The sequence below is a fragment of the Bison bison genome, unplaced genomic scaffold (genome assembly GCF_000754665.1).
Source record: "Bison bison bison isolate TAMUID 2011002044 unplaced genomic scaffold, Bison_UMD1.0 scf7180017864289, whole genome shotgun sequence".
Lineage (NCBI taxonomy): Eukaryota > Metazoa > Chordata > Mammalia > Artiodactyla > Bovidae > Bison > Bison bison.
Genome location: NW_011494861.1, coordinates 7,173,472 through 7,194,858, shown reverse-complemented (window position 1 = coordinate 7,194,858; position 21,387 = coordinate 7,173,472). Strand labels below are relative to the sequence as shown.

The 21,387-nt window shown below is 53.5% G+C and overlaps 1 protein-coding gene across 1 annotated transcript in view; it reads right to left on the bottom strand.

Annotated features, from left to right (window-relative positions):
• ACOT7 (acyl-CoA thioesterase 7) overlaps positions 1 to 20,636 on the bottom strand; it is a 68,721-nt gene extending 48,085 nt beyond the window's left edge. The window contains exons 1-3 of the mRNA XM_010850200.1: positions 19,722 to 20,636; positions 9,476 to 9,593; positions 1,881 to 2,037 (exon numbers count right to left, since the gene is read on the bottom strand). Coding sequence (XP_010848502.1) covers positions 1,881 to 2,037; positions 9,476 to 9,593; positions 19,722 to 19,900 — 454 coding nt within the window. The 5' untranslated portion in view covers positions 19,901 to 20,636. The remainder of the gene's footprint in view (positions 1 to 1,880; positions 2,038 to 9,475; positions 9,594 to 19,721) is intronic.
• Between the last annotated feature and the right edge of the window lie 751 nt (positions 20,637 to 21,387).

Below are 21,387 nucleotides of genomic sequence, written 5' to 3'. Positions count from 1 at the left end.
GGGGGGGGGGGGGGGAGGCCGGGGGGCACGTGGAGAGCATCCTGATCACGAAGCAGGGGGTTTCGTGTCGCTAGCACGGGGCACTGGGTGAGCACTGCCCACTCCTGCCCACAGAGGGAGGGTCCTGCAAAGAAAGAAGAAAGCGCTGTCGTTCTAGACAGCGCCCCCTGCTGGCTTCCTCTCAGCACAGGAGCGACTCCTCCACTCCTTCCTTCCTTCCTTCATCAGTGACTGAGTCCCTGTCCATCATGAGCCAACGGAAGCTGCAGGGGCAGGGGACATGCCCACTCCCCTCAGACATCAGCAGTCCAGCGCCAGCCTCCTCAGCCTCCCTCTGCAGACACCCAGGCTGGTCACCAGGCAGTCGGCAGCATCCCCCTGATTGTGACAACCAAGTGTGTCCCCTTGAGAACCACCTCTGGTGGGAGGAGCCAAGATCCCAAGATCCCTGCCACTTGGCAGAGGTGAGCTCCAGTCTGAAAGCCCAAGAGGCCCCCTGTCCCCTGCCTCTCGTCCCCACTCAGTGTGATGCCATTATGTTCACGGGCTTCCTCCCTGCCCAAAGCCTCTGATGTGCAGAAAGGGGGCCTGGATGACAGGAATCTGTAAAGCAGGCCCCTACCCTGTTTTGAGACACCAGAAAATTGCAATGAAAAAACCAGCACTGCTGAAAACACTATCGACTAAGTGTGAATTTCAAGAGAAGCAGAGAGTGCAGCCAGCCATTTCCTCCCTTGGGTCCTGAGCGGGGAGACTCTACTCCCATCTCGGGCCAGGAGAGCAGGACTGGGTCACTGTGGTGGGGGTGGGCATGGAGGAGGCAGGTGGTGGGGAGATGGGAGGGGCCTTCTCCGGGATGGTGGGCTGCTAGCCCATGTGGGAAGTCAGGACCAGAGGACCCCTTTCTGTGCCACAGCCTGAGACCAGCATCCAAGGTCTCTTGACGCTAGAGCTGCCCCGAACACAGAGCTCAGGCCACAGATCAGGACATGGGGCACAAGCCAGCTGACCACCCCCCCCCCCCCCCCCCCGCCCCAGGTTCTGCCTCAGCTGCACCATTCACTATGCTGGGCCTGCTGCAGTCATGGGAATGTTCTAGATGGGTAACTGAGCACCTGGCCTGTGTGGGGGAGAAGCCTGGAGCCCCATGAAGATCTCTGAGCACAGCACTCCGCAGGCAGCCACGGCTGAGGGTGGGGTGTTGGAGGAGGGGCAAGGACCCAGGCAGCTCCCTCTCCTAGAGCCAGCAGGGCCTCTCCTCTGGGTGGGACACCGGGTGGGCTGGGATGAAGAGCAGGGCAGCGAGGGCACCAAGGAGGCTGCCTGCCTCATGAGCATCTTGGTTATAAAAAGCAGTGACTGAATGGGAGCCACACTCCCCTGCAGCGCCCAGTGGGGGTAGGAAAAAGGGTTTCCATGGTTACCACTCTGAGGAAGAGAATATTCAGATCAAACCCGAGTCAAAGGTTCACCCAGTGAGCACCAGCCTGGCTTGCAGGGGCCCCCGGGGAGCAGAGCAAGGGCCAGGCCAGCGTCCTCCAAGGAGCAGTGAGGGGCTGGGGACGGGGGGGTGGCCACTGGGTGCACATTAGCAGGGCTGGAAGGCGGCTGGTGCCCTCCTAGCCCGCTGCCACCCCTCTGCCCAGACCAGTTGGCTGCCAGCCCCTACCCCAGGAAGGCAGAGGGGAGGGGGCCGCACACCCGGCTCATTGCCTAACTACCCCCATGCCCCCATTTCCCATCTGCAGAGCGAGGACGCAGAGGTCGCTGCCCACAGGTGGAGGTGGGAATGCAGGGAGGTCATCGCAGTGTCAGGATGAGCCAGGAGCCATGGCTGCTGCGCCTGCCCCACGGCCCCCGTTGCTGCACGCGGACGTCACCTGTGAGGATGTTCTCGGACATCACGTGCACCTGGACCTCGACCGAGTGCTTGGAGGTGTAGGTGATCTCCGCGCTGACATGCGCCACCTCGCCGATGCACATGGGCGACAGGAAGTCCGTGCGCTCCACCCGGGCCAGTGCAGCCACGCAGCGCTCCTGCAAAGACCAGAGGCGGGTCAGTCGTCCCAAGGCCCCACCCTGGACGTGGTCGCCTAAAACGACCCTGGGTATTTTTCCCCACGGTTACAATAAAGCAAGTCATGGGACTTCCCTGGCAGTCCAGGGGTTAGGACTTCACACTTCCACTGCAGGAGGCGTGGGTTCAATCCCCTGGCCAGGGAACTAAGACCTCACATGCTGTGTGGCATGACCAAAGAAACAAAAGGTTTTTTAAGTAAAGAATAAACTAGAGCAAGTCACTGTCAGCATACCCTCCTAAATGCAAAACCAGGAGGTGAAGCACTGCCTGCGGGCAACAGGGCAAAGCTGTTGATACAGGTGATCCTGGGTGATGGGGTGCCAAGCAACTTCTCTTTCCTGACTTTTCTACAAAGGATACGTAGTACTCGCATAACGGAAAGTGAAAAAAGGCGTACATACTCGTTAGGAAAACTTGGGAAGTACAGAAAAGTAGACAGAGCAGGGAAAATTCACCCCTCCCATCGAGAGACAACCACGCCTTCTACTTTGGGATCTTTCTTTCCCGGCTTTTTGTCCCAAGAATACGGGCTTTACTGGTTCACTTGTCTGCCTGGCTCCTCGTTTTGCAGTTTGAGGCATATAGTTGACACTTGTAGTCATGCATAATTGTCACTTATACTCACCTATGGTTGTCATATATAATCTCATCTAGCTGTGTATATGCTAAATATCCACTTTCACGATCTGCTTTTTTCACTCAACAGGAAGAAAAATAACCTGCCCATGTTATGACAAGCTCTTAGCAATCACATCTCTTTTTAAAAAATGTTCTTTATCCTTTAAATACACAACCCATTTTCATGACTCAAAACTCAAAAGGAACAAGAAGGCTTACGTCCCCGGCCATGAGGGGAACCCTTGGGAGCTCACGCTTCATGAAAATGAGGGACTCACCTCCTCCTTCATTTTCTTAACACTTTCTACAGCTGCCATTTCGCAATACTCCACTGCAAGGATATTTTTTTAATGGCCAAACAGAGTATCCTTCTATTAGATTTGGGTCAACCTCAATTGCTTCTTATTATGAATAACCCTGTGAGGAGCTTTATTTTATTTAAATCATTTTTGGTGATGATTTTCTGGGCAGAAGCAAACACACACCTCACCAAGTGTTCCCACAGTGCTTCTCAATAGGGCCGAGTGCTCGCCAGGCCCCAGGACTGAGAATCAGGTGTTTGTTGTTTTTTTTGGCCTCACCGTGCAGTGTACAATTTCTGGTATCTTAGTTCCTCAAGGCCCTCGGCAATGAAAACAAGGAGTCTTAGGACTTCCCTGGTGGTCTTATGGCTAAGACTCCAAGCTCCCAACACAGAGGGCCTGAGTTTGATCCCTGGTCAGGCAACTAGATTTCACATGTTGCAACTAAGAGTTCACATACCACAGCTAAAGATCCTGAGCGCCACAACCAAGACCTTGTGCAGTCAAATATATATATAGGCACATATATGTATATACAAAAGAAAGTGTGTTGGAAAGAGTTTTAACCACTGGACGCCAGAGGACTCCTGAAAATCAAGTTTTTGTAGGTTCAGTTTTTATTGAGGTAGCATTGGTTTATAGGGCTTCCCAGGTGGTAAAGTGGTAAAGAATCCACTTGCCAATGCAGGAGACGCAAGAGACATGGGTTTAATCCCTAGGTCAGGAAGATGCCCTGGAGGACGTGGCAGTCAACTCCAGCCCTCTCGCCTGGAGAAGCCCATGGACAGAGGCACCTGGCAGGCTGCAGCCCACAGGGCCACGAAGCTTTGGGCATGACAGTGTGCACACACGCGCTGATTTATAACACTGCATGAGTTTCACGTGTACAACGTTCTGTTTCTACTTCTGCACACCCTACAGTGAGCTCACCACCAAGGATACAGCTTCCATCCTTCACTGAGCAATGACTCCTTCACCCACCTTGCTCCTGACCCCCCTCGACTTCACCCCTTCCTCTCTCTAGTAACCAGTTCTCTGTCCTCTGTATCTACATGCTTGTGTTTGGTTTGTTCATGTATTTTTTCTTTCTTTTTTATATTTCACCTCTGGGTGAATCACAAGGTGTCTGTCTTTCTCCATCTGACTTATGTCACTTAGCTAACACCCTCCTGGTCCATCCCTGTTGTTGCAAATGGCAAGATCCCATCTTTCTTTATAACATTCCACAGGGCACATATATATACACCACAACTTCTTTCTTTCTTTTTCAGTTGGGCTGTGCAGCTTTCAGGATCTTAGTTGCCCGACTAGGGATCAAACCCGGGCCCTCGGCAGTGAAATTGTGGAGTCTTAACCACTGGACTCCCACAGAATTCCCCACAATTTCTTTACCTATTCATCCATCAGTGGACACTTAGGTTGTCTTAGGTCTCAGCTATTGGAAATAATGCTGCCATGAACAAGGGGGTGCAAATACCACTTCCAATTAGTTTTTTCATTTTCTTTGGATAAACACTCAGAAGTGGAATAACTGGATCATATGTGTGTGCGTGCTAAGTTGCTTCAGTCGTGTCTGACTCTTTGAGACCCCAAAGACTGTAGCCCACCAAGCTCTTCTGTCCATGGGATTCTCCAGGCAAGCATGTTGGAGTTGCCATTCCCTTCTCCAGAGGATCTTCCCAACCCACGGATCAAACCCACATCTCTTACATCTCCTGCACTGGCAGACGGGTTCTTTACCACTAGCACCACTTTGGAAGCCCATCAGTTTTAACCTCTGTGCTCTTTTCCACAGGGGTTAAACCAGTTTACACTCCTACCAGCAGTGTGCAAGGATCCCTTTATCTCCACATAGGACTTCCTATCTGTTGTCTTTTTGATGACAGCCATTCAGGCAGGCGTGAGCTGCCATCTCATGGTTCTGATCTGCATTTCCCTGACGATTACTGATGGTGAGCATCTCTTCACACGCCTGCTGGCCATCTGCACGTCTTCACTGGAAAAATGTCTATTCAGTTCCTCTGCCCATTTTTAAAATGGGTTGTTTATTTTTTGCTGTTGAGTTGTAACAGTCCTTCATATATCATGGAATAAGCTTCCTTTTCAATCCACATCAACCAAATGACACTAAAGATAGTCCTATGTTTGATCTTCACTGCCAATCACAGCACCCAGCACTTTTACAGCTTTCTATCAGAATCAAGAAACCAGCCGGCTTTTTGAGGACACTGGGCGTGCTGGCACAGGTACCCCTGGGCTGGCTGGGCAGCTCCCAAGGGTCTGTGCGTCCCGTGCCAGCTCTGGGCTTCACTTTGGCAGCTGGTCCTCACAGCACCCTCCTGCGGGCCTGGAGACGTCGGGCTCACAGGTGAAAGTTCGAGCCCTGGTGTGTCTGCACCCTTCCCACTGGCCACCTGTCACCACCCACAGCAGCAAAGTACAGCTCTCCCACCTGTGTGAGAACTCATCTGACACCTGGCAAACAGGCCATTTCCCCAGCCCGCCCCAAACCCACAGAACAAGCCTCTCGGAAGGGATGCCAGGGACCCCCATGTCCATCCCTTCCCAGGACAGCCTCAGACAGGCAGGAGTCTGTTCCTATAAAGGTCCTGGAGTCAGGCCCCAGAGCGGCGACGCAGCAGGGGCTGTGCAGGCAAGCACAGCATGTGGGTTCACCCTCTGATTCAAGGGGGGCCTGTCCCTTCCACGCCCACCTCACCCCTCCTTACCCGCCCACAGTCACATCACCCCTGAGGCTGAAACAACCTGAGGGAATTGCTGGGCTTCCAGCCCTCGGTACATTTGTGGGGCTACAGCACCACTCGCTGGCACAAAGTGGAAAAGGCAAGAGCTGAGAGAGCCAGGCAAGGATGAGGGCACAGCCTGAGGGCCCCTTCTGGAACTCTCCAAGCTCTGCCGGCAAGAGGCTGCTATGAAGACCTACAAAATCTTCTAGAACTAACACCAAAAAAAGATGTCCTTTTCATTAGAGGGGACTGGAATGTAAAAGTAGGAAGACAAGAGATACCCAGAGTAACAGGCAAGTTTGGCCTTGGAGTACAAAATGAAGCAGGGCAAAGGCTAACAGAGTTTTGCCAAGAGAACGCACTGGTCAGAGCAAACACCCTCTTCCAACAACACAAGAGACGACTCTACACTTGGACATCAACAGAGGGTCAATACCGAAATCAGACTGATTATATTCTTTGTAGCTGAAGATGGAGACGCTCTATACAGTCAACAAAAAAAAAAGGGGGGGGGGAGCTGACTGTGGCTCAGATCATGACCTCGTTATTGCAAAATTCTACTTAATTGAACAAAGTAGGGAAATCCACTAGACCATTCAGGATTGATCTAAATCAAATCCCTTACAATTATACAGTGGAAGTGACAAATAGATCCAAGGGATTAGATCTGATAGAGTGCCTGAAGAACTATGGACAGAGGTTCATAAGAGGTTGGACAGGAGGTGGTGACCAAAACCATCCCCAAGAAAAAGAAATGCCAAAAGGCAGAATGGTTGTCTGAGGAGGCCTTACAAATAGCTGAGAAAAGAAGAGAAGCAAAAGACAAATGAAAAAGGGAAAGATATATCCATGTGAATGCAGAGTTCCAAAGAATACCAAGGAGAAATAAAAGAAGCCTTCTTTTGTGAACAATGCAAAGAAAGAGAGGAAAACAATAGAATAGGAAAGACCAGAGGTTTCCTCAAGAAAACTAGAGATACCAAGGGAAGATTTCATGCAAGGATGGGCACAATAAAAGACAGAAACAGTGAGGACCTAACAGAAGCAGAAGAGATTAAGAAAAGGTGGCAAGAATACAAAGAACAGTACAAAAAAGGTCTTATTGACCCGGATAACCATGACGGTGTGGTCACTCACCTAGAGCCAGATATCTTGGAGTATGAAGTCAAAATGGGCTTTACGAAACATTACTACAAACAAAGTCAAGGGAGATGATCAAATTCCAGCTGAGCTATTTCAAATCCTAAAAGATGATGCTGTGAAAGTGCTGCACTCAATATGCCAGCAAATTTGGAAAACTCAGCAGTGGCCACAGAACTGGAGATCAGTATTCATCCCAATCGCAAAGAAGGACAATACCTAAAAATATTCAAACTACCACACAATTGCATTAATTTTATATGCTAGCAAGATAATGCTCAAAATCCTTCAAGCTAGGCTTCAACAGTATGTGAACTGAGAACTTCCAGGTGTATAAGCTGGATTTAGAAAAGGCAGAGGAACCAGAAATCAAATTGCCAACATCCACTGGATCACAGAAAAAGCAAGAGAGTTCCAGAAAAACATCTACTTCTGCTTCACTGACTATGCTAAAGCCTCTGACTGTGTAGATCACAACAAACTTGGAAAATTCTTAAAGAGATGAGAGTACCAGACCACCTCCTGAGAAACCCTGTGTGCAGGTCAAGAAGCAACAGTTAGAACAGGAGATGGAACAACGGACTGGTTCCAAATTGGGAAAGGAGTACGTCAAGGCTGTATATTGTCACCCTGAGTATTTAACTTAAATGCAGAGTACATCATGCAAAATGCCATACTGGATGAAGCACAAGCTGGAATCAAGATTGCCTGGAGAAATATCAATAACCTCAGATACGCAGATGACACCACCTTAATGACAGAAAGCCAAAGAGAATCTAAAGAGCCTCTTGATAAAGGTGAAAAAGGAGAGTGAAAAAGCTGACTTAAAACTCAACATTCGAAAGATGAAGACCACGGCATCCGGTCCCATCACTTCACGGCAAACAGATGGGGGAAAAGTGGAAATAATGACAGACTTTATTTTCTTGGGCTCCAAAAACACTGCAGACAGTGACTGCAGCCAAGAAATTAAAAGTCACTTGCTCCTTGGAAGAAAAGCTATGACTAATAAAAAGCAGAGACATCACTTTGCTGACAAAGGTCCATCTAGTCAAAGCTATGATTTTTCCAGTAGTCATACGTGAGAGTTGGACCATAAAGAAAGCTGCACACCAAGGAACTGATGCTTTCGAACTGCGGTGCTGGAGAAGACTCTTGAGAATCCCTTGGACAGCAAGGAGATCAAACCAGTCAATTCTAAAGGAAATCAATCCTGAATATTCACTAGAAGGACTGATGTTGAAGCTGAAGCTCCAATATGGCCAGTTGATGCAAACAGCCAAGTCATTGGAAAAGACCCTCATGATGGAAAAGATTGACGGCAGGAGAAGGGGTGACAGAGGATGAGATGGTTGGATGGCATTATCAACTCACTGGACACGAGTTTGAGCAAGCTTCGGGAGATGGTGAAGGACAGGGAAGCTTGGCGTGGTGTGGTCCATGGGGTTGCAAAGAGTCAGACACAACTGAGCAACTGAACAACACACAGCCTCCTGAGCCCCTACTCCCTCACTCCAAGTCCTGGGGCTTTTCCTTTTCTACATCCAGCCTTTCCTGCCAGGCTTGGCATGGACCCTCAAAGTCTCTCTCAGGGGCTTGGCCCCCACCTCGGCCCCGGACCTTCAGGCCCAGGCCTGTCTTCCTCATAGCCACCAGAGGGCACTCTCTGAATGTGACGGGTTAGCCCCAGAACGTCAAGGGCGCTGAATCAATCTAAACTCTCAGCAGGCAGGAGAGCCCCTCCCTCACAGCACGGTCTTACGCAACCCACCCTACTCCTCCCCATACTGAGGCCCCCAGGCCCACATCCACCCCCAACACTTACCCCAGCCTGGTTCATTCTGCACGCATACACCCTTACAGTGGTGCACACCCATGCACATATACACACAGCCCACATGAGTGTGGAACTGGAGGACAGGGGCACAGCAGGTGGCTGGCTGAGGCCCATAGGATCCCGAGGGCGGGCTTCAGAGAATGTCGGGACCCCACAGAGCTGGGGGCCGGGCAGGACCCGGCAGGCTGCATGCCCAGCAGCTGCCCTGAAGCCCTCAATCTGCAAGTCTGCCTCTGTCTGGGCAGCGGGTGGAGAGCAGGCACCACGGCACGAGCTGGTGCAGGCCTGCGGGCCCTGCAGCCCAGGAGCCACCAAGGGAAGAGCCCCCAGACTTGCCAGTGGACCCAGGATGGGTCGAGCAGGGGACAGATCCGGGTGCAGGCAATGTGACACCCAGGATTAACTGCCGCCCACACAGGCTCTGAGAGGCTGGGGCCTCTCGGACTCAGGAAGCCACGACTCACCCCACACGCAGGGAGAGGGGCTGAAAAGGTGTCTCTCAGCTTAGTTTCTGGGGGTACCCAGCCTCCCTTCAATGAGCCCCAAACCAAGTGCCAATCCAAGGGGTCCCTGGTCCAGGGCCAGGGCTTCCAGATGCCCCCAAGGCTCAAGGAAGAGGGAGGGGCAGGCTCCAGGCCCAGGCCCCACCCAGACTCTTGCCCTGACCCCAGAGAGTACAACACGGCCGGAGGGGACTGCCTGGATCTCCCAGAGACCTGGCCAGGCTGGCAGAGGGTCCCCAGACACCTACCCCGTTCTGGCTGTTGCAGTGCCGGGTGCTGATGATGGCTCCTGCTTCCTCGATCATCTTCAGGACAGTCCCTCCGTGCACATTGCCGGCCACATTGGCGTCATCCGGCCGCATGATCCTGGGGGGAGAAGAGGCAGGATAAGCCTCTGGCAGGATGTCACTCATGAACAGCAGTGACCCCAGGGAGACGGCCCTCCAAAGGCCTGATGGCTCCCAGAGAAGGAAAAGGACCCCCACTCACCATGGGGTGCTGATCTGACCTGACAGCCAGACAAGGGGCTGCAGGGTCGTGTTGCCACTGGGAGGAAGGGCAGAGGGGGACCTTCCTGCCCTGGGGTCCAGGCACCTAGCCTGCCAGTGGGAGAAGGCCCCTGCCCTGGCAGGAAGGGAGGTCCTTTGCGAGGACCTTCCGCAAAGGCCGTGACTGTGACATCGAGGCAGCCCAGCCGTGGGGTGCTCAGTGCGCCTGCCCCTCCTGGCTCCCAGGACCCGCAGTGACCCGCAGAGCTGAATGAGCAAGGACACAGCTATGATCCCTTGGAGAAAGCACACATTCCCAGGACTACCGTCTCTGTCAGGAGTCCCAGAGGAGCTGGCCTCCTGTGGCCACAGATATTGAGAACTGCAAACAAATCACAGCATCCAGACCTTCCCGGCAAGACAAAACCTGATTGCTGCCTGCCCCCAGGGCTCCAAGAGAGCGCCCGAGGGGTGGGTTCCCTGGAGTTGAGAGCGGGGAACTCCCCAAGGTCAGGGGGTACTGAAATCACCCCATTTCCCCCAGAGGAAAAGCCATGTCTTTGCAGAGGTCAGCAGCAGGGAAGCCCTATGAAATCCCTGGAGTCCCAGAAAGCCAGCCTGGTGCTCCTACCTTGGGCAACCCCATGGAGCTTGGCCCTCTCCCAGACACCTATCTGTCTGGCTGATGAACTCTGTCTCCACTAGCCTCAGGCCCTGAGGTGGGTACCAGGCACTGAGCTAGTGTGCAGTTTCTGGGTGCCTGGCATCACCCAGGCACACACACCCTGCTCCAGTCTGCTGGCCAGCGTGGCCCTAGAGGCTGGACCCCCCACTCTGGGCCATGGAGCTCCACTGCCCTCCCGATCTGGCTCCTTCCAGACTTGGAGGCTAAGCCAGGCAACCTCAGAGATGGTTCCCGACTCCCAGTCTTACTGGCTGGGTGACCTGAGCAAGCTGCCAAAACCCAGCCACCTTTACATTCTCATCCGTAAAAGAGGAACAACAGCGCTACCACACTTGACTATGGGAAAGACTGAACCACGAGATGGCACAGATAAGGAGCCTGGCACACAGTCAGCAACATACACACTCATCAGCACTGCTTCCTCCTTCTCTAAGCACCAGTCAGAAGCCGCAGGAGGGCTGGAGCCTCCAGCATTCAGTCACCAGTGCCATTTTCTGGGGAGACCAAAGGCTGTCTGGACCTGTCGCCCACCCCCAAAGTCACCCCTTCAGCCTAGGGGGCATTCAGGACCCCTACTTCTCACCTGCATCACTGGCTCAAGGGCAGCAGCCACGGTCGCCCAGGCAGTGGCCAGGGGAACCCCCAGAGCACAGGAAAGGAGCCTCATTTGGCTTCTCAAATGCTCATTTTAAAAGATTTTTGAATCAACTCAAAATAGATTAAAAACTTGAACATAAGACCCAAAGCCAGAAAACTCCTAGGAAAAGACGTAGGCCGTAGCGATGATTTTTTCGATTTGACATCAAAAACAAAGGGTAAAGAAGGAAAAAATACGTAAGTGAGACTACATCAAATTAAAAGATTCCTGCACAGCAAAGGAAGTCATCAGTCAAATGAAAAGATAACCTGTGGGATGTGAGAAAGGGATCTGCAAATCATGTATCCGATAAAGCATTAATATCCAAAACACACAAAGAACTCATAAAATTCAAGAGCAAAACAATCCAGTTAAAAAATGGGCAGAGGACTGGAATGGACATTTTCCCAAACAAGACATACTGATGGCCAACAGGCCCGTGAAAAGATACTCAACATCATTAACCATCTGTTGCCAAGTCACTCAGTTGTGTCCAATTCTGTGCGACCCCATGGACTGGAGGCCACTAGGCTCCTCTGTCCACGGGATTCTTCAGGCAAGAAAACTGGAGAGGGCTGCCATACCCTTCTCCAGGGGATCTTGTCGACCCACAGATCAAACCCGTGTCACTTACGTCTCCTGCATTCGCAGCCAGGCTCTTTAGCACTAGCGCCACTTGGGAAGTCCCGTTAACCATCAGGGGAACGCAAACCAAAACCACAATCAGATCCCACCTCGCATCTGTCAGAACGACTGTTATCAAAAAGACAGGAAACATGTGTTGGCAAGGATGTGGAGAAAAGAGAACCCTTGGGCACTGCTGATGGGAATGTAAATTGGTACAGCCCCTGTGGAAAACAGCATGGAGATGCCTCAAAAAATTCAGACTCCAACTACCATATTAACTAGCAATCCCACTTCTGGGTACTCATCAGAAGGAAATGAAATCACCATCTCAAAGAGATATCTACGGGACTTCCCTGGCAGTCCAGTGGTTAAGAATTTGCCTTTCAGTGCATACCTGGGCTCAATCCCTGGTCGGGGAACTTAGACCCCATTTGCCAAAGGGCAACTAAGCCCATGCGCCATAACTAGAGAGCCCAAGCACCAGAACAAGAAGCCTGAGCACTGCAACAAAGGGCCCAAGGCAGCCAAAAACATATTTTAAAAAAGGTATCTTCACCCCCACGTTCACTGTGGCATTATTTACAGTAGCCAAGACATGAAACAACCTACTTGCCCACTCACGGATGGATGAAGCAGGTGAAGTAGATGTGGTATGTGGGTGTCTCGTGATGAAGGTGATTAAAGAGCCTCCTGATGAAGGTGAAAGAAGAGTGAAAAAGCTGGCTTAAAACTCAACATTCAAAAAACTAAAATCATGGCATCCAGTCCCATCACTTCATGGCAAATAGATGGGTGGGGGGAAATGGAAACAATAACAGACTTTATTTTCTTGGGTTCTAAGATCACTGTAGATGGCGAAATTAAAAGATGCTTGGTCCTTGGAAGAAAAGTTATGACAAACCTAGACAGCTTATTAAAAGCAGAGATATTACTTTGCCAACAAAGGTCCATCTACTCAAAGCTATGGTTTTTCTAATAGTCATGTATGGATGTGAGAGTTGAACTATAAAGAAAGCTGAGCACCGAAGAATTGATGCTTCTGAATTGTGGTGTTGAAGAAGACTCTTGAGAGTCCCTTGGACTGCAAGGAGATCCAACCAGTCCATTCTAAAGGAGATCAGTCCTGAATATTCATTGGAAGGACTGATGCTGAAGCTGAAGTTCCAATACTTTGGCCACCTGATGCAAAGAATTGACTCATTTGAAAAGACCCAGATGCTAGGAAAGATTGAAGGTGGGAGGAGAAGGGAATGACAGAGGATGAGATGGTTGGATGGCATCACACACTCATGGACATGAGTGTGAGTAAACTCTGGAAGATGGTGATGGACAGGGAGGCCTGGCATGCTGCAGTCCATGGGGTCGCAAACAGTCGGACACCACTGAGCAACTGAACTGAACTGAAGGGTATGTTTTTCCTTAAACTGTGTACTAATGATCATATAACATCAATGTATCTTGCTCGAGGACTTGTTTCTTCTTAACAGGAACCCATTCCTTCTGGCTAACCTTGTTAAGATGTATGTTGTGTGAGTGGGTCTTGTAATACCTTAACAACCTTGAGGCATTCTTCGGATCTATTGCTAGTAACCAATTGATAAAGTATATAAGGTCTTGCTAAGACTAGTAGGGGGGCACTCTTCTGCCTCCTTCTGGTGTCTGTGTCAGAAGATTTCTCTATCCCTTGTTACTTTAATAATAATACTTTTGCTGCATGAAGGTCTTGAGTGACTGAAGCCGCGTCTATGATCCCAAAGCGAAATTTTCTCCTTCAGAGATCACGAATCTGACACCATTCACCATAAGCTACCACTAGAAAAGGCAAAACTATGAGACAATTTTTAAAAGTCCATGTTTGGACTTGCCTGGTAGTCCAGTGGTTAAATTCATGTGCCAATGCAGGGGTGTGTGCTTAGTCACTCAGTCGTGTCCAGCTCTTTGTGACCCCATGGGCTGTAGCCCACCAGGTTTCTCTGTCCATGAGGATTCTCCAGGCAAGAATGCCCACCTCCAGGGGATCTTCCCAACACAGGGATTGAACCCAGGTCTCCCACATTGCAGGTAGATTCTTTAACATCTGAGCCACAGGGGAAGCCCAAGAATACTGGAGTGTGTAGCCATTCCCTTCTCCCTGGGATCTTCCCAACCCGGGAATCAAACTGCGGTGTCCTGCATTGCAGGCAGATTCTTTATGGGTTCATGAAGAATGTGGGTTCATCGGCTGCGACAGATGCACCTCTCTGTTGGGGCTGCTGATAAAGGCCGAGGCTGTGCATGTAGGGCAGAGGGCATGCGGGGAGCCTTTGCACTTTCTTCTCCGTTTTGCTGTGAAACTAAAGCTGCTCTGAGGACTTCCCTGGCGTCCAGGGGTTCGGACTGCTTTCACTGTGGGGAACTAGGCTCCAGCAAAAACAAAAACTGCTCAAAAAGTAACCTCTATTAAAAAATGTTATAGAAAATATTTTTAATGTTTTGAGTTTTAAAAATTCCTGCTTATACTACTAAGCTCTTTTTTTTAAGTTTAAGAGGTAGCCAATTCAAATAACAAAACAACCTCTATCAAACAACATTACAATATCAAACTCTTTCCTTTGAATTTGTTTTCAACTTAGTAAAGACCGGATGGTCCACCTCTACTCACAGGCCTAAGGGCCAGGCAGGGGTCCAGACAGGGGAGGACTGAAACGATTCTACACCACACAGCCTTCCCCAGGAGCACCAGAGATCGCCTCTGGGGAGCCTGACGTATTTCTGCCTGTTTGTAAAGTGGGGCTGTGTATGCCGGGCTGGCTCAGAGCCAGGAAGAGCAAACAGAGGGCCCCAAGGCCAAGGAGGAAGTGCTCACATCCGGGAGGGCCTGAGGAGGGAGAGGCCGGGGAGGACACACCTCTGAGACACGAGGACACGGGACAGAGCCTGGAGCCACCCTGCGACACTGAGGGTCCGGACGGACCCCACAGCACCAACATCCCACTAACTCCGGAGGGGACCCTGGGTACTGAGCTCCAGGCCCACCCCCACCCCCTCGTCCTGGTCACCCCAGGTCCTGCCCAAGGACTGTCCTAGCGCCCCCAGGCCAGCTGACACCCACATGGTGCAGACGCAAACCTTCCCCAGGGACCTGATCCTGCCTCTGCTCTGCAGTTCTGCAAACAAGAAGGGCCAGAGCCCAGGTCCGGCAGCCCCTCCCTGGGGCCCCAAATCAGATGCCTCCCCCAGGGCATCACCGTGATTCCATCCCAGCCTCCACCCCAAAGCCAGGGCTATGGTCCTGCACCTGGCCGCCCTCCCTTTGTCCCCTCCTTCCTCCAAAGAGCTCTGGAGCTGCTGGGCAGGGTCTTCCTCAACTCACTTCCCCCTGAACTCCCGCCATGCGTGTCACTTCCAGGCAGGCAGGAGTGTGAGCAACCAGGGCAGCCAGGGGAACATGCAGCCTCTCGGTGGAGCTCCTGCTTTCCCATTTTTAGCAAAGAGACAGATATGGAAAGTGTTTCGCTTTCCTCTTTTCTATCAGAAAAGAAGCAAAGACAGCCCAGTGGAGCACACACGATGCCACACGGCACTGCCCACTGGTCTCTGGTCAGGGAGGTGAAGGGGTGGTATTGGGTGGTATTGGCCCTCACAGCTGGCCAGCTGCATCCGTGCAGGGGTTTGAGTTGAGGATACCAAAGAACTGAGTTTTCTAGAGAAGCCGGCAATCCAGAGTTTAATGTGAAATCTCTTGGAATTTGACTGGCAGCACCTGACTGTTGAAATGGCCTCCACGCATGCCAGCTCTGTGAGGGCAGAGCAGGTGGTGGGCCTGACCCCATCCTGGGGGGACTCTGTGTGCCCCATTCTCTTTCCCACCTCTCTCTGCCCCTCTGCCCATGCCAACCTGCAACTCTCTCAGTCCTTGAACCCCAGTAGCTCCAGGGAAAAGTGGACAGTTGGGCCAGGGAGCCCTTCCTGTGACCCCCATCCCCAACGTCTTCTCAGCTGGCCAGTGGCAGGGACACTGCCTCCTGTGACCAGGCCTACGCACCCCAAGATCCTCTCCACCATCTTCCTCTCTCCCTGCCCTCCCAGCAGTGGCATCTGGAATGTCACCACCCTGTTACTCACCACCCCTCCCCCTCCATTCCAGCCACTCCTGCTCCAAACCACAGGATGAGCTGGCCAGGGATGGGCCCACGGAACCAAAGCAGACACCGCCTCCTCCCTGCTAACCTCTGAAGCAAACACTAAGCTGATGACAAGAGCAGGAAGGAAGCCACACACACCAGGGTTACAGAGTCACTTTCAGATGGTGCAGCCGCCCCCCACCCGGGCACCAGGAGAACTTCAGAGGAAGTGACACCTGGGTCAACTCCGGGAGAGGGAGCAGATGAGCCAGGGACAGAGGGTGGGGCACGACGGATGCTCCAAGGAGAGGTGGTATCTCAGAAGAAGACCCCAGAGACTGGAGAGCTCGGCAGGTACAGAAAAAGACAGTGGTCCCCCAAAGCCGGCCAGTGACCCCTGGGGAGAGAGAATATGGGTGAAGGGCGAGCTGGAGAATGGAGCCAAGAGCTTGTCACACGGGCCTGGGACTGGGACAGAGCCTGGACTTGTCCTGGGGGCAGGGTGGCCTTGGGAGACCCTCAGTCAGGGCTGGTGTGCGAGGAGTCACCCAGGGGCTGCGGATGGAGGGGCTTCTCTGCCTACGTCTTGCCTCCCTGCCGAAGCCCACCATTTACCCTGATGCCCCAAGAGTCACTCTTCTTAAGCAGGAGTCCACGGCCCTGCCAGACCCTCCAGGGCCCCTGCTACAGGAGAAAAATTCAACTCCTGGGACTTCCCTGGCAGTCCAGCGGTTGAGACCCCACACTTCCACTGCAGGGGGCATGGGTTTGATCCCTGGTCAGGGAACTAAGATCCCCCATGGGGGGATGGGGCAACCAGAAAAAAAAAGAAAAGATTCAACTCCCTAGCGAGGCCTCTGAAGCCCTCAGGGATCTGGAACTTTCCTCGCCTATCTCCCACTGCCTCTCGGGGCTCTAGGCTGCACCTGCCCAGGCCAGTGCTGCTGGCTGGGCCCACCTGGATCTTCCCTCCACCTCACCTGCACCAGCCTGTCCCGGCAACACCTGCACCAGCCTGTCCTGGCAACATGCCACCTCTGCTCCATGAAGAAAGGCGACTCATGGACGAATGGGGAGCCTAAGTAGACACAAAATTCCGGAGGGCAACCCAGCTTTATCATCATCCACCCAAACTCCAGATATATGGGCTGCTCTAAGCCAGACGTCCCACCAAGAGGAATTCAACCTAGAGATGTTTCCACACATGACCAAACCAAGCGTGTTCAAGGTTACTCACTGAAAAGCTGTTTTATGTGCAAAAGCTGGCCGTGCCCTAAATCCGCCAATAAGGGGCTCGTTAGATTAAGTTACACCCACACAACACAGAGTGCACAGCCTCGAGCAAGAGGGAGGAAGGGTCTCGGAGAAGCCCTGTTAGATGAGAAAAGGCTCAGAATGATGGGAGACGGGTGACCATATCTGCAGGCCAGTGGAGACCACCCTTGGTGGGAGGCCCGGGAAACCAGAAGCTTCCACTGCCCCTGAGAGGGGAACCAGCGATTGGAGGAAGGTCACAGTGACGCCTTTGTGCTTTCTGAATTTAAAACCATGTCAAAGGACTTCCCTGGTGGTCCAGCTGTTAAAACTCTGCTCCCAATGCAGGGAGCGTGGGTTCGATCCTAGGTCGGGGAACAAAGATCCCGCAAGCCCCACAAAACCATGTCAACCATGTCAAATATTAATAAATCCACAGTCTTTAAAATTTATTCAAAACACAGCTGAAACAAGGGTGCTCAGCAAAGCCTTCTCTGAACTCACCACAGCAAGGCTACCATCTCTGCTGGTTCCTGTGGGCGGGAGAAAGGCAGGGGAACAGAGTAGGAGAGGCCATTCCAGGAACAGACAGCAGGCAAGGGACAATGGGGAGGCCGGAGGAGCCACCCTGCTCCCCACACGTCTGCGTGTTCTGAGGGCAGGCCTGTCCCTCTGCTCCTCCGGGTCCCCGGAGGCTGGGCCAGGCCCCACCCAACCCGGAGCCTCTGGACGGGGTTGAACTGTGTCCCCTGACACAATTCAGATCAGCTGAAGCCCTGACTCTGGAACCTGTGACCGTGATCTGATTTGGAACCAAGGTGTTTGCAAATATGGTCAAGTTAAGATGAGGTTATTACCAGGGCCATGTTCCCATGACTGGTATCCTTAGAAGATGGAAATCTGGACACACCAGGGGAAAAGGCCACACGACACGGAGGTAGAGACTGAGGTGACGCTTTGACAAGACACACAGGCACTGCCTGCAGCCGGGATGCTGGACAAGCAAAGAAAGGCCCTTCCCCCTAGAGCCTTCAGAGGGAGCGTGGCCCTGCCGACCCCGGTATGGGGCTTGCAGCCTCCAGATGTGAAAACATATGCATTTCTGGGTTTTAAGCCACCCAGGTGTGGTCATGTGTTACAGTGACGCCAAAAAACCAGACAGCATGTGGCCTGAGGCCCCTGCCTGAGTGGCCTGAGCACCACTCCCAGAAGGCAGCAGGGAGCGGCTGGGCTGAGACCCCATGGCCTGCAGCCAAGCTCAGGTCCTGCTCCCCAGTCCAGCCAGCCCAGGCCAGGCCCCCCAGCAGCCTTGGTGGCAGCTCCACTGATGACTGCTCCCTGCTCACCCTACCCACAGCCCCCTAGCATGAGGCCAACATCTCCAACTCTGACAGGAAAATGTCAGTGCTAAAATGGAACACTTCCACGTGAGTTCCACAGGAACTGGGGGAGGCGAGGCAAGGGGGCTGTTTCCTTTACCCAACGGTGAAAGCAGAACTGTCTGAAGGAGAAGGTGGCAGTGCCAAGTCCAGCTAAGGACACGTGAACTCCTCTGTGGGGTTTCCACCAGCACTCAAACATGGGCAGAACCACTGGGCTTGCTGCCAGGGTCCAGGCGGGTTCCCACAGGGCAGCCAGCTCTAAGCACACCTCACGGATTGTGCCAGAAGCTCCCCAGACCCGTCCCTTCTGAATGAGGCTCAACCCAGAGAAGCAGAGGCGGGTCAGGACAGTGACTTTTGGACAGAGTGCCAACCCCGCCTTGGAGCTGCAGGTGGCAGTTGAGAAGGTGCCAACGGCAGGGGAACCCATAAAGCAGGATCTGAACGAGAGTCCGAAGGCGGGCCAGGGAGGAGGCTGGCGGGGCGGGGACTGCCACTGCTGATAAGAAAGGAGCTCCAGGCTCATCTGAGGGCATGCACCTACCAGGAGAACCACATGGGTTGGGGGCACGTGGGCTGGTTCACACCTGGCAGCCTCTACCATGGGGCCCTGAAGGCCAGAGTCAGGCACATATGAACACCCCATCTTCCTATGTGGGGGGGACTCTGCTCAACGGAAGGCTGTTTGGCACTGCTTGTCCTATCCAATTTGCTGCCTAAGAAGGTTCCAGCAAAGCTCCTTCAACCCCCAAAGACCCCAGAGGAGGCAAGGGGGGAGAAACAGCTGGGCCGCCAAAGAGGCCCTGGGACCCTGCCAGGCCCCAAAGCAGGACACGAGAATGAACCAGGGCAGGTGGCCCACCCAGCCCCACTGATCCCAAAAACCCAGAGCACCCTGAGCTGAGCAGACAGGAAGGTGAGCAGCGCCTGGCCCAACCGCAGAAATCTGCTGGCAGGAGAAAGAGAAGAAGCTGGGCAAGAAGGCAAAGAGGAGCAAGCGTCCCAACTTGGGCCCTGGAGCCAGGTGGGTGAGCACCGGGTGGGTGAGTGCCAAGCCTCACTGCCAACCCCCCCAGGCACCCATGATATGACCCCACCAGGAGCCCATGTGGATACTCAGAGGCCAGAGTCCCCGTCCCGGCTTCAGTTAACCACTTAACCTCCAAGGTCAGCAAGACCTGGGCCAGGCCTGGGTGCCCCGGGCTGCCTGAAGCCAGCCAGTCTGTCGCACACAGAGGCCAAGTCCCCCTACCACCTGCCCCCATCTGCCACAGGGGTCCCCACATGGGGCAGGGGTCCCACAACCGGTGGTTAGTACCTGCTCAGCTGGGAAGCCATGTGGGCTGGGACATCCCAGGTCCAGAGAGAGGAGAGGAGGGCAGCTGCAGCCGACTCACCCGCCCTCTCCCACTGCAAGGACGGTCCCAACCCCTTGGCCTGGCAGGAAGCACCCTGGCTTCCTGGGCTGCCCAATCTAACCAGGAAGGGGCCTTTCATCAGTCTGAGAACCCTACCAAAACCCAGTTGTCATAGAAACCTCATCTTGTATATAACAACAGTGGAGAAGGAAACCTTCTAGCCCTCCTGCTGCTGTTGCCCTGAGATCTAGAAGGCACAGGTGCCCTCCTGAGTCAGCGCTGGGGACAAAGGCCAAGCCCCAGGCCTGGACCCAAAGCTTCCTGACACTCAGACAGAAGTGGTGGTGGGGTGGGGGGAGGTGTCAAGAGCCAGAGTAAGTGAGACAGAGGGAGAGGTCCCATCAGATGCAGAGGAGACGGCATCTGAAACCTGTCCCTCAAGCCCACCCTGAGTGGTAGGGGCTGTTGAACCCTGGCAGGGAGGCAGATGGCTGTTCAGCCCTCTCCTGGCCGACCTGCTGCCCCCACCACACAGACCTTCCTCCCCCCGCTCAGGTGCACTGGCTTCTACTGTCTCCCCCCACTAGGTCTGGGGGAAGAGGACCAGCTGGCAGAGAGGTCCTGGTGCTGAGGCGAAGCAGCAGCCAGGGGAGAGGAGGCTGGACATGTCCTGAGTGTCACCCAGACCCAAAGCCATCCCTGCAGAGCCACGGTCACCCAGGCACCATGATGGGCGGCATGAATGAATGAACCCACCCACTCAAGGGCATCCTTCCTAAAAACTGTCATCCTGGCTGGGCTCCCAGGCACCTGTCCAGCTAACTTGCACAGACTTTGTTGTTAAGAGGTCAAGTCAGGACACGGCCCTGATGGGGCTTGGTAAAGGCAGCCTGCCACTTGGGCCCACAGAGACCCCCTGTCAGAGGCCAAGTGCCCCCGGCTCCTTCCCGGGGGCCTTCCTAATATATGGATGGATTCTCACTAAAGGCACTAGTGGCCCCATCTTTATGCAAAAAAGAGAAAGAACATTCCAAACTGATTAAGAACATCCCAGCCTGACCAGCACCACAGCCCCCGGTTCCACAGGGAGGCAGGCACCCAGCCCGGGAGGAAGTGGCAAGGCTACCCTCAGCTGGGCCATCAGGATGCCCGGAGCCTGAGGTGAGGCTCAGGCAGGTGAGGGGCCTGCCCACCACACCCACAGCATCTGCCTGGAGCGGAGTCAGGGCTGAGTCTGGGACAAAACTTCTCCCATGAGCCTCCCCACCCATACAGCCTGACAGGTCCCGGCCAGGACCGCAGACCTCCCCTAGCCCTGTGGCTGCTACAACGGCACATCAAGATCTGCCCGCAACCCCTGAAACAGGTCCTGTCTGGCAAGGCCGGGCCAACCTGCTCACTGCCAGGTCCCACACTGGGCATGTGTGGCAGACGCTGAGCTGACCTGGGGGATGCAGAGTGGACAGACGTCATCCCAACTCCACCTACCCAGGGCCCTGGTCCCCTCGGGTCAGCTGGGACCCCCTCCTCTGGCCCTCCCCACTTTCCCTCCCCTGGGCCACAGGCCGCTCAGGACACGAACCACCTCAGAGGTTCTGGGAGCCCCACACGCTCGGTCTATTCTAG